The following is a 16716-nucleotide window of genomic DNA, read 5'->3' as shown; positions in this document are numbered from 1 at the left end:
TCACCTGTGAGAAATAAGAGCGTGGGAGGGTGATTTCCAGATGGTGATTGCCATCATATCTCACTATCACACCAAAGTCAGTTTCCACTACTATAAATCTGCCAACATTTCCAATGGACACGCCTTGCAGTCGGTTCTGCACTGGAGTGTAGACTCTCTCGTTGTTCAGCTGGAGAGATGTGTCATTTGTCAGTATGGACATTCTTCCATGGAAACTCACAGTCTATATTCCTAGCAGTGCTGATGATTTCTCTGTGACAGCTTTAGCTCTTTACCCTTCCACCATTGCATATTTCAACTATGGTGGCAGGAATTAGCATTTTAGCTGAGGAGGGCTGGGCAGGACTCATAGGCAGTGCTTTTAACAGGGAGCTGGAAAGATCCCTGGTTGTGAACAAGCCCTTTCTCACCCTTGGGGGAGATTCCCCGCCATGGCTCCCCATGTTTTTCTAGGCTGATACATTATGCCTTGCTCTCTAGAGGTGACTGGCTCAATAAAAACTGTTGAAGTGGGGAGTCTCATATTTTAATTCAGGCAACAATTCCCCAGTCTGGAGGCCCTGGGTTCAATCTCTAAGATAAGGACAACAGGTCAGTAAACCCAAACCAGAAGTCTTGGGAACTAGTGAGAAATTTTATTTCCTCATGACATCCACTTTATGGGGGTGCCCACAATTGTTAAGCATATGCATATATGTTCCTTAGGACATATAGGAAGATCCTTTTTCCTACAGCTATTCTAAGCCAGCTAATTTTAAGATATTTTTTGCCAGAAAAAAGAGCACCACCACTTACCAGGATTCCTTGGTTTTTCTGAAGGGTGATTCGTACACCATACAAATCGATGTAGACTTCTTTCAGGTATGTGGCCCCTCTTAGTCCTCTGTCTTCATTCTTGCCAAGTATGGTTATAGGAATGACATTGGTGGCAGTGTTGACAACCTCAACCAAAGTGTAGGTGCAGGTTCCCACAAAAGTGTACTTCATTCCATCAAAAGTGAAATAATGGGGATCTCCTACCACTTGACATATTGCGTGACCTGAAGGTGAAACAAATGATCTGAGAACTTTGTACTGGGTTTCACCATGGACTCAGGTGACCAAAGCAGTTGGCATTAGTATAGCAAACTCATCCTGAGTGTTATTATGTGGGCAAACTTTCAGAGAGGCATCTCAGGTTCATGCCAAGGACATTTATTTGTAAATAAGAAGGTTCCAGAAAGCAAATTGTATACGAAAGGACAACTTGGCAGCAAGTGAACTTCTGTATACACTTCTATATGCTGTTGTAGCTATGATTTATGGTATGGTTGAGAGTAATACAAAGCTTTTCTACTTATCTGTATAAAAATACATAATTAACTGTACAAATACAGATGTAAATATAAAGTAAATAAAATTGCATCTATAGATATCAGTACATAATGCGCTTGTCATTACTTAGGCCCACAGAAATACAATTCTCACAGAAATGCAACCAAATTTAAAACTTGCAGCACTGGTGATGTGGGACTTGAATTTTCATTATCAGGACAAATAGAATGCAAGCAACCTTGCAAACTTTTGGGCAGCATCAGTTTTTGCTGATATCCACTACAGCAGGAGGGCATCTGTGCTTGCATGACAGAACATCATGCATTTTCATCTCAACACTGGCAGTCAGCTGGGACTTTTTCCTATCCCATATGAAAAGATATTTATAATAAAGCTAGAAGAAGAAGAGGATCTAATGATGGAATTGACACTGGGGTGGTTTTCAGGCAGGACTCACCATTGGAATGGCAGCCCAGCACACCATCCAGAATACTGCACTCCTCTTGGACTCCACACTCCCAGGATATGCACTCAATGGTGTTATTTGCCCTGCAGGTGCAGCGCTCAGTGCAGGGGTTATGGGGGAACCAGCTTTCATTCAGCTACATGGGGAAAAAGGGTGTAGAAGTATATATTGTAAGATAAATAGGAAGGTAAAACATAAGGGACAATCAAATTATTAGTATTTGAATGTTCATTATATATAATCATTTGGGCAATTGTATGCAGTTTATGGATCAAGAAACCTGGCAAAGTAGGCCCATTTTGAAATTATTAATGGTGTAAATATGAATTGGGTAATGTTATTAATATGTTTTTCCCCTCACAGTGGCAAAGAATGAGACCCCCTGGTTTTGTTTTTTTCCTTTTTTTCTTTAAATATCTGATGTAACTTGCCTGGTGATAATGGTTTTTTTCATCAACACAACCACAGTTGCTTTCTGGCACACATTTGTCTCCACTCAAAACATAGCCTTCCTTACAGAAGCAACCTTCCACTGGCAAAGAACTGCAGGAATCAACTGGTGAGATGTTCAAACAGGTAGAGGGACACCTAGTACCACAGCTCTTGTAGATGCTGCCTCCAGGACAGGACATTGCTAAATAAAGAGAAAAAAAAGATCACTCAAAAGGGAAAAATCAAAATAAAGTTCTTCCTGATGCTTTCACTGTTTGCTCCTAAAAATATACAAAATGGCTGTTAGAAAGTCTGGCAGGAAAGTGCTGAGTACAAACCCTTTTCTGCTGATTTAAAGGCATAATGTGACCCAGTTATGGGATAGAAGAATATTTTGCCATACCAGCTGATATGTCCCCATTACTGTAGTTACTATATAGCATCTGCTATATATTCCAAGATAGAACTAAAAATCACACTCTGTCTTTGACTGAGATTCCTTGAGAACAATATGCTTTCACACCCCTTCTGCTTATGGTACAATTGGGCTTCTATTGCTCAAGATATGGTCCCCAAGGATAATGTTACATTTTACAGAAATCCTGAAGTATTTGTCCATTTCTATTGTCTAAAAAAAACCACAGAAAAACATGGGTTTGGCTGGATTCAGTTGTAAGTCACTACATATGATTCTCCTTTATTTCTGTCCCTATAACAGGATCTCTTAGTCCTTTTCAAGGTCTCTTTTTTTTTTTAACCAAAGGGCATTGATAATCATGTTTTATGGAGGAATACCAGCTCCACTTAGGATTGAGGATGGTAGATTTTCACTGAAGCAAAGGAACCTATTTCTTCAATGCAGAAGCTCACATAAGACACAGTTGAATGTAATCAGACTTTTCCAAGAAATAATAGCAAATTATAAATATTATAAAACTTTAAGAATTTAACCTGCATGTATCCTAATGTTCTCAAAATTAGCAGCTTATACAAGTCCTGGAATGGTTCTGAATCTGAAGCAGGCTCAAGACATTGTAAAAGACTGACTACACTCAGAACATTACGTAAAATGAAATAACATGCATGGAGAAGGTAGAGGACAATGAAGTTAAAATTCAGAATAGATATTTATATCAAAACACTCACGGCAAAGAGTAGCATTCCTCCACTCTATGCATATCCCAGCATTAACACACGACTCAGCATAGGCCTGCAGTCCATAGCATAAGGATGTTGACTGTCCCCCAGTGAAACACATGTCATAAACACAGTTTTCAAAGAAATTCTGTGGAGGCACCTTGCTGTGGCAGTCCTTGAAGATTCCTGTGTAAATCAAGAAGATATAGATAAAAGAATAGAAACAACCCACTGGAATGTTAAGACTGACCACCATGTATTTTCTGTCACAGCAAACACATTGTGGGTGTTCCAGGCTGTGTTAAATTAATCTAGTACTTGAAATAGATACACAATGCACAGTATAAAAATGGGCTCCCTGGATCAGGTTTTCCTCTTTTTGCATGATTGATACAACATAACTTACATAAATTGAGCATTGCTGCCTAGGAAAACCACTAATTCTAGACTACTGCAGGGAACATGTACAGAATTTCAGATAAAGTGTCTGTAATACACACACTGACAATCCATCTGAGCTGCTTCTTTTAGCAAGCAGAGTACAAGCCACTATAACACAAAGAGCAGCCATGGTTCCCAGATAAAATTCCTGGACACATTGGCATTGTCTAAACAGATGGCATATTCTAGCCAGGCACCTATGGGTTTTACATTGGCCAGTCACACCAGAGGCTTTATATGCTTCCAATATAAGCTCAGAAAAAGAGATTATAGGGAAGGGACAACACAAGCTAGACCATGCTCCATCACATGGCTCACAGAGATCTGTCAACACACTACCTGTTGGGTCTGTGATCATGCCACATGCTGTGTTTTTCTTAGCCTCACTCTCCAACACAGGATCACATTGCTCTTCTTTCCCACCACTGGAGCATCTGGGGAAAGCAAGCAAACCAAACATGTTTCACATCTCTTACTATCAGATTTTCAGTGGCAAATTAATAAATAACTACCCTGCACAAAAGAGTGCATTTTATTTCTGTCACAAGACTTTATCCAGCTTCTTTGAAAAGCTGATGTCAGCCCTCTCACTGAATGGCCCTTTTTTGATCCCTTCTGGGTGATTCAAAGGCTCATTCTTAGCTGAAAAAAAAGAGCTATGGGGTCCAAACAGTTATGGTTTCCAATCAGGGAACTGGACTGGTGTACCATCCCCCCTCACACTCAAAAAACAGTCCCTACTTCGGAAAATGAGACTTAAAGGACACAAGCTCTCTTATCATTCACTGGTTTAGGTGAAAATCCAGCTCCCTACTTCTAAAGGGCAGCTGAAAGATGTAGAAAGGTACTGGGGAAAAAGCCAGCAAGTAGATGGACATTTGATTTTAAGAGTTTACACAGCAAATGCCACATGATGAAATGATTTTACATACATGGTGTTATTCTCAGGCACCAGCCAGCTTTCTCCAAGATCAGTGGAATCACTTGCAATGTCACCATTGGGCTTGATATTATCATCATTTGGATCACCATTATAATTACCTGTGAGGGTAGAAAGAGATTTATGGGACACATGAAGTTCAAACCTGTAGAAAAAACCTAGGCTTCCAGTTGTAAAATAAATTAAAATGAGAGAATTTTAATTCTAGGGAGAAAAATATGTAACATCAATCTGTACTGGGCAAAATAAGAGCAGAATTGTGTTTTGATTACTGACAAGAGCTGCTGCTCAGACTTTTGAAGCAGGGAGTCTGTAAGTTGCTATGTAACTAGATTACATCCAAGAAAAAAACTTACCTAAAAAAGACCCTACTAATTTTCTTGGATCCTACATGCAGAATGTTGGACTAAAAATTAAGCAGTGCTATTTGCATCATATTCTTAGGCTGATTTCCTGCATTGAAAGTGTGAAAAACCCATGAAGAGATAATTGAACTAGAAAACTCCAGATGATCCAAACCAAATAATCAGAAACTCACAAGGCAAACTACTCTTGTAATTTCTACATGCTAAGAAAAAAAAATTAGTAATTGCCCACTAACACTTACCACAGAGGCCACAGAGCAGACCACTGTAATTAGAAGGCACAGAGACTTCTGCATAGTGATTTCCATCATATCTCACCCACAGTCCAAAATCAGTTTCCAAGAGAACATATCCACCACTGCTTTGAATACTGATCTTCTTTTCAATAAATACAGGCAAGTTCATTCTGTGACCATTCACCTGTACATCAAATTGTGAAAGTAAGTGTATGGCTGTTGGGACTCCTACAACTAGCAGCAGCTTATACAGATTGCTGAAAGATAGGATCTTGTGCATAGGGGAACTGGAACTGATCAAAGAACATGTGAGCAAGTTTGGTGGAGATCTCATTACAATGAGTATGTATAATTAATGAAAAGATAAAGTTTTGTTAGAAACTCAACTGAGATAATAATTATCTGCATGTCAGTTAAAAAATATATATGTCTTTTAAATAGTATTTTCTTACATTCACTTTCTTGTTTTTCAACAGAGAAATCAGATTGCCATAGACTTCCACGTGCACTGACTTCACATAAGAAACTTTGGTGTTGGCTCCTCTGTGCTCATTTGTTGTAGACACATCAAAGTATGGAAGACTCTCCGAGGCAGTGCACACTTTGGAGAGGGTGTAAGTGCAATTTCCCATGAAATTATGGACTTTGTGGTCAAAAGTGTTGTAATGTGGGTCCCCAGAGGCACTGCAGGAAGCACGATCTGTGAAGAAGGAAAAAGACCCTCTCAGTCTTCACCAGAGTTTTGCAGCTGCTAGGCGTCCAGTTTGTTTGTTTCATGCTGTATTTGTTGCTCAGATGTAACAGTGATGACATCAGTCAATAGACTCCAAAGGCCAACCCAGCCTGCAATCTTTGGACTCTAAATCTACTGTGGAGTAGCAGAAATCTATGCTAGAGGTTGATGAAGAAAGTTGGGTAAAAGTCAGAATTAAGTCATTGTTCTATAAAGGGGAACAGAGTTTTTAGTGCTACATCTGAAAGGCTTTTTCTGCTTAAATAGAAAGAATTAAATCAGAAACTTCACAGGGCTGATTAGAAAGAACAGAGTGCTGCACTATCAGCAGTCTGGGGTTCGGAATTCATGTAATTTCTGGAACTTAAAGTGAGTATTACTTTCACAAGATCTAGTTGGTGAGGTAGGGAGTACAGGCTGCACTGTGGTGCCTGACACAGCTCTCATGGTGCCAAAGGATCAAGCACAAGAGATAGTTAGAAGACCTGTGCACCAACAGGGGAGTTCTGTTCCAGGCACCTAGTCCACTCATTAAAAACAGCCGAAAACTTGACCAGAAATACTCAGGATGCCCAGGACAGAGACAGAACAGTGACACCACATCCAAAAATCTTCCACCAGAATAGATAGAATGAAGGAAGAGACAGACATGCCCCATGGTGATGGACATGGAGGAAAAAAAAGGAACACTTTTAAGGAGCAGTAGGAGACAGGGATGAAACATGGCAGTACCTGAGCTGGGTGGGGGGCTTGTTGGTGAGGTGGTGAGTACAGGCTGTGTTGTGGTACTTGGCAAGGGGACCGTGGGTGTTGGTGTCGATGGACCTAGCAGAAGAGAGAGTTAGAGAGATGTGCACCCATAAGGGAGTTTCGTAGCAGACATCTGGTTCTCTCACCCTTCTGAAGTACCCAACACCATGACCAGGCATAGCCAGGACAGGGATTGAAGAGTGTCATCTCAGGCAGAGCTGTCCCACTCCATGGCTCTGCTGCCAGCTTAGCTGGGTGACACCAACAGATAAGGCACTTCTGTACCTGTGACCAATGTCTTGTCCGTGGGCCTTGTAACACGTGAACTAAAAGAGTGACTGCAGGCATTGCCAGTGCTCCAGCCTCCCAGAGGAGAGTAGACTTGGTCACAAGGTGCATCAGTGCCCAAAAACAACCTGTGCTTCTGCCTCTATCACAGCTGTGCCTCTAGCACAGCCTGCTGCCTCAGTCAGAGACATGTCTCAAGCTGCTGTTCCCAAAGCCAAGCCTTGTATCTGCACAGGATCCCTCTAAAACAGACATCATGAGAAGTGGAGGAAGATAATGGAGATTTGATCCCAAATGGGGATGTTGCACAATTCCCATAACACCACCCACACCACTGCAAACAAAGGGCAGGACAGGGATTCCACCTGTCTAGAGGAGTCTCCTCATGCAAGGGCTGGCCCACCAGAATGGCTAGTTATGTGATACATGGGGAAATCTCTGCCCCATGTACTGCCCCCAGAACTGCCCCATCCCTTGACTCTGAGATTCAAGGAAATCAAAGGTGGTCAACAGAAGGCTTACCACAGACAGTGCCAGCACTCCAGTCTCCCAGATCAACGCCCGCCTCAGCACAGGCTGCAGCATAGGCCCCCAGGTCATTGCAGAGCTGCTCCGTGCTGCCACCCGTGGCACACTGGTCATAGACACAGCTCTCAAAGTATGTCTTGGGTGGCAGAACTGCATGGCATGGCTGGAATGGGCCACCGAGGTGTGTGAGGATTGAACACTGCTGGTTAGCTGCCTCCTCTTCAGCAGGGGAGCAGGATGCAGGTGGGCTGATGGCTGGGTCACACCTACAAAGCAGACAAACAGCCCTGAGTTCCCTGCAGCTTGCTGACAGCCGGCACTGCGTTTCCTGACCTCCTCCCCAGCCATAACCTCAGCTTCTGCAGTGCAGATCTCTCACTTGAAAGGGTGGAACACATGGCCCACAGGCACCATTGCCCTCCCTGGTTTCAGGTGGACAGAAACAAACGACTGAGGCAGCTGCAATCCAAGCAGCTTAGGAAAAGCATCCTGCCCAGGCTCAGCCCGCTCTCCCAGGGGTCAGGAAGCTGCCTCTTCTGCCTTGCCCCATGCTTGCCATCACCAACCCTCCCTCCGGATGTCCCTCAAAGTTCCCCTCTCCCACGCTCCCTTCTGTCCTTCATCTGCATGGTGGAACAGGGACTCACGGCCACTCATCATCCGGCACCATCCAGCTGGTTCCAAAGTCGTTGAAGTCGGGTACAACCACCCCATCGGGTCGCATGAAGTCATCCTGCTGGCTCCCAGTGTACGTCCCACACAGCCCACAGAGTTTGCCCTTGTACTTCTCAGACACCTTCACTAGGAGCTCATGGTCCCCATTGAACTGCAGCTGCAGGCCCAGCTTGGTAGAAACCCGCACGTAGGAGCCGCTCAGGGAAATGGTGATGCCAGGGGCAGGAGAAGCAGGCAGGGAGACCAGGGCACCGTTGATCTGGAGAAGGGGAACAGAGGGAGACAGAAGCATTAAGATGTGCCCTCCACGGAGAGGTCACTGTTCCTCACCAGGGTAGTGCCGGTGCCAGTGAGCCAGAAGCACTGCTGCCATGAGAAAGCCTGCCCAGACCTACGAGGGCAGCAGCAACTGTCCCAATGGCACACTGAAAGCTCAGGAAAGCAACCAAGAAGCTGTGCCTGCATCAGCAGCCATATGTGGCCCCACTCAGAGCTCTCCCATGCTGCTCTGTGAGCATGCAGCAGGCTCAGGGAACAGCAAGCTCTCCCTGGGGACAGTGGGCTATTTTAAGACTGTCCAGTGTGTCTGTTGTTCCCAGATACCAAAATGAGAGGCTTACGTAGACCGCCTTGTGCTCGCGCAGTGCAATGTGGAGGCCTTCGAGGGACAGTGCCACAGAGTTCAGAGCTGTCCAGCTCTGGCTGCCGCGATGTTTGTTGCGGGTGGTGACACTGAAGCCAACGGAGGAGTTGCCACAGCCCGTCACCACTGTGTAGTTGCAGGAGCCCTGGAAGTGGTGGAGCTTCCCATCAAAGGTGCTGTAATGTGGGTCACCGTAGATGTGGCAGATGGCAGTGCTGGCTGGGTAACAGCCCCTCTGGCCATCCTGGATCTTGCAGACCTCATCCTCGCCACAGGACAGGGCAGAGCAAACCATCTGGCCTTTGGCTTCGCACCGGCACTGGCGAGCGCAGTTCTCATTCACGTAGGATTCCCCTTCCTGCAGGCAGGGAAACACCAAACCTCAGTGTGTGAGGCAGGAAAGTACAGGAAGAGGAGTGGCCTGGCAGGGGTCTGCAAAGCAGGGCAGGGTTTTCACTCACAGTATAGTAGTTGCCCTCAAAGTGGCAGCCGCAGTTGGCCTCAGGCACACAGCTGTCTCCGCTCAGGAGGAAGCCAGAGCTACATGCACAGCCCTCCATGCAAGGCTTGGAGCAGTTCTGGGGGGCGTGTTGGTCAACACAGGTAGCAGGACAGCCCGTCATGCAGGGATCATAGTAGCTGTTGGGAGGACACTGCAGGGCTGCAATGGGAAGGGGAAAATTAGGACAAACAAGACTTCAATCATGGACAGCCTTGAGGGAAGGGAAAGATCTAAGACACACATTGGCCAGAGGTTTGGAGCCAAGGCTGTGGCCCATTTCCCTTTCTGGCAATGGCAAGGCAGGTACTCACGGCAGAAGGTAGCATTCCTCCAGGGAAGAAGAGTCACACCAGCTGCCTGGCACGCGTCAGCATAGGCCTCCAGAGCAGGACACAAGAACTCCTGGCTACCATTCAGAGCACACAAGTCATACAAGCAGGTGTCAAAGTAGTCCTGGGGGTTGATCACACCGTGGCAGCTCTCAAAAGAGCTGGGCCTGGTGGTCAGGATGCCACAGAATTGGTCAGACTGGTAGAGCTTCTCCTCTTCTGCACTGCAGGGTGGGGAGGGCTCGGGGACACCGCAGGAGGGGTCACTGTCTGGCACCTGCCAGCTCTCTCCCAGAGCATTGGAGTCTGCGGCTTGCTGCCCGTTGGGCATCATGTATTCGTCGTCTCTGAGGTTGTTGAAATTGCCACACATGCCGCAGGTCAGGTTGAAGTAGGTGGTGGGCACCTTCACCTCCACCGAGTGGTCAGTGTCGTAGGACACTCTGAGGCCAAAGTCTGTCTCCAGGACGATGTAGCGACCGCTCTTGCTCACTGTGATGGCCCCTCCTGCTGCACTCACCGGCAACGTCTGGCGCACGTTGTTCACCTATGGCACACACACCACAGTGAACCCCGGGCCTGTTCCCGGCCTCCCTGGCTGCTCCTGCCTGGGAAAGCAGCTGCCAGCCCAGGCACGGCAAACAGCTGACAGGGATATCCTCACACCTCCACACCCCTGGGGCTCACAGAGCTGCATGCCGGCTTCTGCACTGTGCCCACATAGCCCATGCTCCCCATTTGACTCCTCCTCCTCCAGCCCCTCCCAGAAGGGAAAACAAAGCGACCCGGTGCCTTCAGAGGAACCCACCCATTCCTGGGAGTACTGGTACATGCCAGGCCCTGCCAGCAGCAGCGGCCAGCCCAGCCTTGCAGCTGCACGACTCTCATTCCAGCCCCACTGCCTACCAGCACGTGGCTCTTCTGCTGCTTGAGGATGACAATGCGCTGTCCATACACCTCAACCACGACTTCGCGCACGTAGGACACGTGGGGGTTGCCACGGTGCTCGTTCTTGGCCTCCACGTTGAAGTAGGGCAGGGAAGTGGTGTTGGAGCACACTTTGGCCAGGGTGTAGGTGCAGTTGCCCATGAAGTTGTGCGTCACCTTGTCAAAGGTTTGGTAGTGGGGGTCCCCGTGGACGTGGCAGATGCCGTAGGAGTGTTCAAGGCACACAGGTTGCCCGTTCTGCACCCCGCAGTACTGGCCCGCAGGGCAGGAGGCATTGAAGCACTGCACTTTGCCTCCCCGTGCGGGACAGGTGCACTTGGAGGAGCAGGTGTTGTCCGTCCAGAACTCAGAGCCCACGGGGTAGTGCTGCCCGTTGTGCCAGCACCCGCACTGCTGGCTGGGCACGCAGTGGTCGTTGTAGAGCAGGTACCCGCTGTCGCACACACAGCCCTCCACGCACGGCAGGCTGCAGTTGTTGGGAGCTGTCGGGTCAACACAGGTGGCAGGGCAGGCTGCAGCACAGGGCTCATAGTGGCTGTTGGCCGGACAAGTGATTGCTGCCGAGAGAGATGACCCAACAAATTACTTGGGGAGCAAAATACACCTTTCTGCTGAATATCCGCGTTTGAAAAAAAAAACCACCTCTCTTTTTTTTACAGTCTCTTTGTCTCTACATGTATTCTCAGCCCTACCTGTTTAAAATTAATCAGGGGCAACAGAGGTGATGCCTCTAATACTGATATATACCTGTACATCCCTACAGCCCATAAAAAGAATAGTTCTTATTCTCCAGCTCACTATTCCAATCCTGTCCCGTGTTTTCCTGAGAGTACTGGCCCCAGGTAGCATGTCTGGACTTACGGCAGAATGTTGAGTTCCTCCACACAGGTATCTGGACACCGAGTGACTGGCAGGCATCTGCATAGGACTGCAAGCTCTTGCACAAGGTCTCACGGTCCAGCCCCAGCTCACACAGGTCATAGCTGCAGGTGTCAAAGTAGCTGCTGGGGCTCAGCACAGCATGGCACACCTGAAACGGGCCACTGGTGTCAGTGAGGAGGCCACAGAAGTGGCTGCTGCTGATGAGTTCCTTGTCGGTCTCATTGCAGGCTGGGGTGGGCACAGGTCCTGCTGAGCAGCTGCAGAAAGACAGGCAGAAGGACTCCTGGGTCATTTGTGGACTTCTCCTGGTGCCCCCTCCTCCTGCTCCTGCCCAATGTGTCCCCAGGGCTACACACAGGGCCATACCCACCTGCTGTCATTGGACACTTCCCAACTGTTGCCCAGGCTGGTGGAGTCTGGCTCCATTGTCCCTTCTGGGTTCTGGAAGTCATCTGCTGCTATCCCGTTGTAGTTGCCACACATGCCACAAACCTTCTGCCCAAAGGTGCTTGGAAGTGTCACCTCCACCCGATGGTTCCCATCAAACTTGACTCTCAAGCCAAAGTCTGTCATGACCATGGTGTAGAACCCACTGGACAAGACCTGCACGCCCGCAGATGGGCTGCAAGGCAGGATCTCTTCCACTCCATTGACCTGGAAGGACAGGAAGCCAGACAGGATTGGAGCAGTCCATTGGGCACCGTTCTCTCTGCTCACACAGCCCCACAGCATCTCCCCCTCAGGCTCACCGTCACCACTCCGCCCTGTCCCAGCCTTATCCGCTGGTCAGCCACATCGACATCCACGTATCGGACATAGGACACACGGGTGTTGCCTCCCCTGTGCTCGTTGGCCGCTTCCACGTTGAAGTAGGGCAGGGAGCTGTTGCTCTCACACAGCTTGGAGAGGGTGTAGGTGCAGGTGCCCATGAAATTGTGTAACTGATTGTCAAATGTGTGGTAGTGAGGGTCTCCTTCTACCACACAGGTGCCTGACAGTGGAAAGACCAGAGGAAACTTTCAGTTGAGCACCTCCTGCTGCCTCTTCTCCTGTGCTCACTTTGCTCAAACTGTATCTAGTGCATGACTTGTCTATTGTCTTTATGGACAAACAGAGGTACTATAGACCTATATCCCGATATTATTAAGTTTTCCAGACATACTGTTCAAAGCTACTCAAACATCCTATTGCTGGAAGCACAGCTCTCCCACACATACCCTTGGAAGCGGAACAACATTCACTGCATGTATAATTATTGAGAGAGACTGAAATAAATCAAATAAGAGCCCTTAAATGCAAATGCACCATGTTCCCAGTATGGGTTTTGGAGAGGACTCAGAACTCTATGAATAATAGTGGTACCTGAGGTTGTTCCAGGTGTAGTTGTTGGTCTTGGTGTTGACGGTGTTGTAACGTTTGGCAGCGGAGTGGGGGAGGTAGTAGGAAGCGGACCTGAGGTTGTTTCAGGTGTAGTTGTTGGTCTTGGTGTTGATGAAGTTGTAACGTTTGGCAGGGGAGTAGAGGGTGTAGTAGGAAGTGGACCTGAGGTCGTTCCAGGTGTAGTTGTTGGTCTTGGTGTTGATGGTGTTGTAACGTTTGGCAGCGGAGTAGAGTGTGTTGTAGGAAGTGGACCTGAGGTCGTTCCAGGTGTAGTTGTTGGTCTTGGTGTTGATGGTGTTGTAACGTTTGGCAGCGGAGTGGAGTGTGTTGTAGGAAGTGGACCTGAGGTCGTTCCAGGTGTAGTTGTTGGTCTTGGTGTTGATGGTGTTGTAACATTTGGCAGGGGAGTAGAGGGTGTAGTAGGAAGTGGACCTATGGAGAGAGAGAGGAAGAAGTAGCAAGTGTCAGCAGGGGTGGTTGTTGTAAGCAGCTAATCCTGCCTTCCTCCAAAAGCAGACACACTGACCCGAGAGATCCAGGGCAGGGATGGCACTGTTATATCTCTGCCAAAATGCTACCACCAGCAGCAGAGCTGGGAGATAGGAGGAGGCACAGCCTCCTTTGGTACAGACCCTCCATGCCATGTAATGGTCCTTGGAGGAAGCAAAATGAAAAGTTTCGAAAAACAGAACCAGAAGAGGATGGGAGGTGGCAGTACTTGAGGTGGTATAGGTCTGGTTGGTGAGGTTGTATGTACAGGCTGCATTGTGCTACCTGACACAGCTCTCATGGGTGTTGGTGTCAAAGGACCTAACACGAGGGAGAGTTAGAAGACCTGTGCACCAACAGGGGAGTTTTGTTCCAGGCACCTTGTCCACTCATCAAAAACAGCGAAAAAGCTTGACCAGAAAGGCTCAGGATGCCCAGGACAGAGACAGAACAATGACGCCACATCCAAAACTCTTCCACCAGAATAGACAGAACGAAGGAAGAGACAGACATGCCCTATGGTTATGGACATGGAGGAAACAAAAGGAACACTTTTAAGGAGCAGTAGGAGACAGGGATGAAACATGGCAGTACCTGAGCTGGGTGGGGGGCTTGTTGGTGAGGTGGTGAGTACAGGCTGTGTTGTGGTACTTGGCAAGGGGACCGTGGGTGTTGGTGTCGATGGACCTAGCAGAAGAGAGAGTTAGAGAGATGTGCACCCATAAGGGTGTTTTGTAGCAGACATCTGGTTCTCTCACCCTTCTGAAGTACCCAACACCATGACCAGGCATAGCCAGGACAGGGATTGAAGAGTGTCATCTCAGGCAGAGCTGTCCCACTCCATGGCTCTGCTGCCAGCTTAGCTGGGTGACACCAACAGATAAGGCACTTCTGTACCTGTGGCCAATGGTCTGTGGGCCTTGTAACACGTGAACTAAAAGAGTGACTGCAGGCATTGCCAGTGCTCCAGCCTCCCAGAGGAGAGTAGACTTGGTCACAAGGTGCATCAGTGCCCAAAAACAACCTGTGCTTCTGCCTCTAGCACAGCTGTGTCTCTAGCACAGCCTGCTGCCTCAGTCAGGGACATGTCTCAAGCTGCTCTTCCTAAAGCCAAGCCTTGTACCTGCACAGGATCCCTTTACAATGGAGAAATCATCCAATGCTATGTTGCTCCGCACATCTTCACCCCATTCTCCCTCCAGCAGAATCTAAGGAAAGGAATGGTTCCAGCATTAGCTCCAGCTACATGTGTGAAGAGCCATCAGAAAGCACGGTTCCTCTAAAATGACAGTGAGAGCCTGTGGCCTTACCTGCATGTTTCCAGTGGTGTTCACTGTGACCTCTCCCAAGTGCCACCTGTCTCCATGGTTCCCGACTTCTTTCCAGACCATCACTTGCTCATCACCCTTCTGCACGTACACCCGCAGGGCCATTGTTTGAGCAGTTCCGTACATGTGGTACCAGAAGCGGAAGCAGAGTGTTCCTTCCCAGCTGCACTCTGGACTGACCAGGATAGCCACAAAACCGGCAAGAGTATCAGCACTCCCTTGCAGGAAGATGTAGTAGCCATCTGAAACAAAGCATGAGCCACACTGTCACAGATGCATCAGAGCTACCCAAAGCAGCCAGGGACGGCCCAAGCACAGTCCTGGGAGCTCCCCAGCTGCAGTTTCAGGCAGGCAAAAGGAGGGGAGAGCAAACACAGATCCTTCAAAGCTACAACCCTCCCCAGAACTGAATGCCTCTATGAATGTGCTCTCAGGGCCATGGCAGATGTATGCTTTGCACTGGGACATGGAAACACCTCCATAGTATTGTCACAGTCCTCACATGGCCCTGCAGATTGGGAGAACCCTCATCTTTGCCCTCTGGAAAAGCCAGGATCTCGTAACAGAGTCACAGATTCATTTGTCTTCCCAAGAGACCGACAGGTCATCAAGCTGTGCATTGCATTCTCCCCTGCATGACAGGACCTTGCCTGCTCTGGGGTCAGCACAAACTGATTTTCAGGGCTGCAAATCCTCCCAGAGGAATCCTGTGGTCCTCGGGGACACTGGACAAAGTGCTCTGGAGGAAGGCCAGCAAAGACGTGGTCTGTGTTTGCTGTTAGAAATTTGTTGCCATCTTAGTGGGAACACCCCTCAGCCTGTGTGTCCTCATTGCCATTCCTACCTCCTGTTGTGTGGTCAGAGGATGGGCCAGTATTTGGCGTGGGCGTTGGGCCTTTGTTCCTTATCCAGTCAATGCTGCTGTAATCTGCCTGGACCCACCCACAGAAGTCCTCGTCAAATGTGCAGGCAAAATTGCAGTCTGTTGGAGGAGCTGAACATTGTGCAGAAAGAACAGCAGAGGTTTTAGAGTGAGGGTGGGGCCACCTTTTCCCCATAAACATCGGGGATCAGGTACATCCATGCACATCCAGGGCATGCCCGTGGACAGGCAAGGGTGGCCAGCCAAGGGGGAAGAGCTGAGCACAGCCACTGAAAACCTCAGATGGGAGACAACAGTACCTGTGCTTGTCCCAGGCAACGGTGATGTTGTTGTATGGGGAGGTGGCGTTGTAGTGCCTGGAAAGGGGGGCAAGGTTGTAGGAGAAGGTGAATGAAACAGTGCAAAAGAGAAGTGGAGGAGGTATGTTTGATAATGGAGATTTGTTCCCAAATGGGGATGTTGCACAATTCCCATAACACCACCCACACCACTGCAAACAAAGGGCAGGACAGGGATTCCACCTGTCTAGAGGAGTCTCCTCATGCAAGGGCTGGCCCACCAGAATGGCTAGTTATGTGATACATGGGGAAATCTCTGCCCCATGTACTGCCCCCAGAACTGCCCCATCCCTTGACTCTGAGATTCAAGGAAATCAAAGGTGGTCAACAGAAGGCTTACCACAGACAGTGCCAGCACTCCAGTCTCCCAGATCAACGCCCGCCTCAGCACAGGCTGCAGCATAGGCCCCCAGGTCATTGCAGAGCTGCTCCGTGCTGCCACCCGTGGCACACTGGTCATAGACACAGCTCTCAAAGTATGTCTTGGGTGGCAGAACTGCATGGCATGGCTGGAATGGGCCACCGAGGTGTGTGAGGATTGAACACTGCTGGTTAGCTGCCTCCTCTTCAGCAGGGGAGCAGGATGCAGGTGGGCTGATGGCTGGGTCACACCTACAAAGCAGACAAACAGCCCTGAGTTCCCTGCAGCTTGCTGACAGCCGGCACTGCGTTTCCTGACCTCCTCCCCA

At 48.5% G+C, this 16716-nt stretch overlaps 1 protein-coding gene across 1 annotated transcript in view; it reads right to left on the bottom strand.

Annotated features, from left to right (window-relative positions):
• The window catches only part of LOC103815631 (IgGFc-binding protein-like), a 53899-nt gene that overhangs the window by 13359 nt on the left and 23824 nt on the right, over window positions 1–16716 (bottom strand). Inside the window, exons 28-53 of the mRNA XM_050978127.1 lie at window positions 16368–16639; window positions 15989–16045; window positions 15651–15800; window positions 14789–15048; window positions 14376–14389; window positions 14073–14165; window positions 13114–13421; window positions 12359–12600; window positions 11980–12263; window positions 11589–11866; window positions 10686–11284; window positions 9762–10326; window positions 9410–9609; window positions 8926–9306; window positions 8278–8564; window positions 7625–7896; window positions 6797–6889; window positions 5784–6031; window positions 5338–5515; window positions 4723–4831; window positions 4130–4224; window positions 3359–3535; window positions 2212–2414; window positions 1772–1916; window positions 796–1040; window positions 5–169 (exon numbers count right to left, since the gene is read on the bottom strand). Coding sequence (XP_050834084.1) covers window positions 5–169; window positions 796–1040; window positions 1772–1916; window positions 2212–2414; window positions 3359–3535; window positions 4130–4224; window positions 4723–4831; window positions 5338–5515; window positions 5784–6031; window positions 6797–6889; window positions 7625–7896; window positions 8278–8564; window positions 8926–9306; window positions 9410–9609; window positions 9762–10326; window positions 10686–11284; window positions 11589–11866; window positions 11980–12263; window positions 12359–12600; window positions 13114–13421; window positions 14073–14165; window positions 14376–14389; window positions 14789–15048; window positions 15651–15800; window positions 15989–16045; window positions 16368–16639 — 5920 coding nt within the window. The remainder of the gene's footprint in view (window positions 1–4; window positions 170–795; window positions 1041–1771; window positions 1917–2211; window positions 2415–3358; window positions 3536–4129; window positions 4225–4722; window positions 4832–5337; window positions 5516–5783; window positions 6032–6796; window positions 6890–7624; window positions 7897–8277; window positions 8565–8925; window positions 9307–9409; window positions 9610–9761; window positions 10327–10685; window positions 11285–11588; window positions 11867–11979; window positions 12264–12358; window positions 12601–13113; window positions 13422–14072; window positions 14166–14375; window positions 14390–14788; window positions 15049–15650; window positions 15801–15988; window positions 16046–16367; window positions 16640–16716) is intronic.

The sequence above is a fragment of the Serinus canaria genome, chromosome 9, assembly GCF_022539315.1.
Source record: "Serinus canaria isolate serCan28SL12 chromosome 9, serCan2020, whole genome shotgun sequence".
In the NCBI taxonomy this organism is placed as follows: Eukaryota; Metazoa; Chordata; class Aves; order Passeriformes; family Fringillidae; genus Serinus; species Serinus canaria.
Note: the sequence above shows the minus strand (reverse complement) of the source record. Positions and strands in the feature narration are given on the sequence as shown.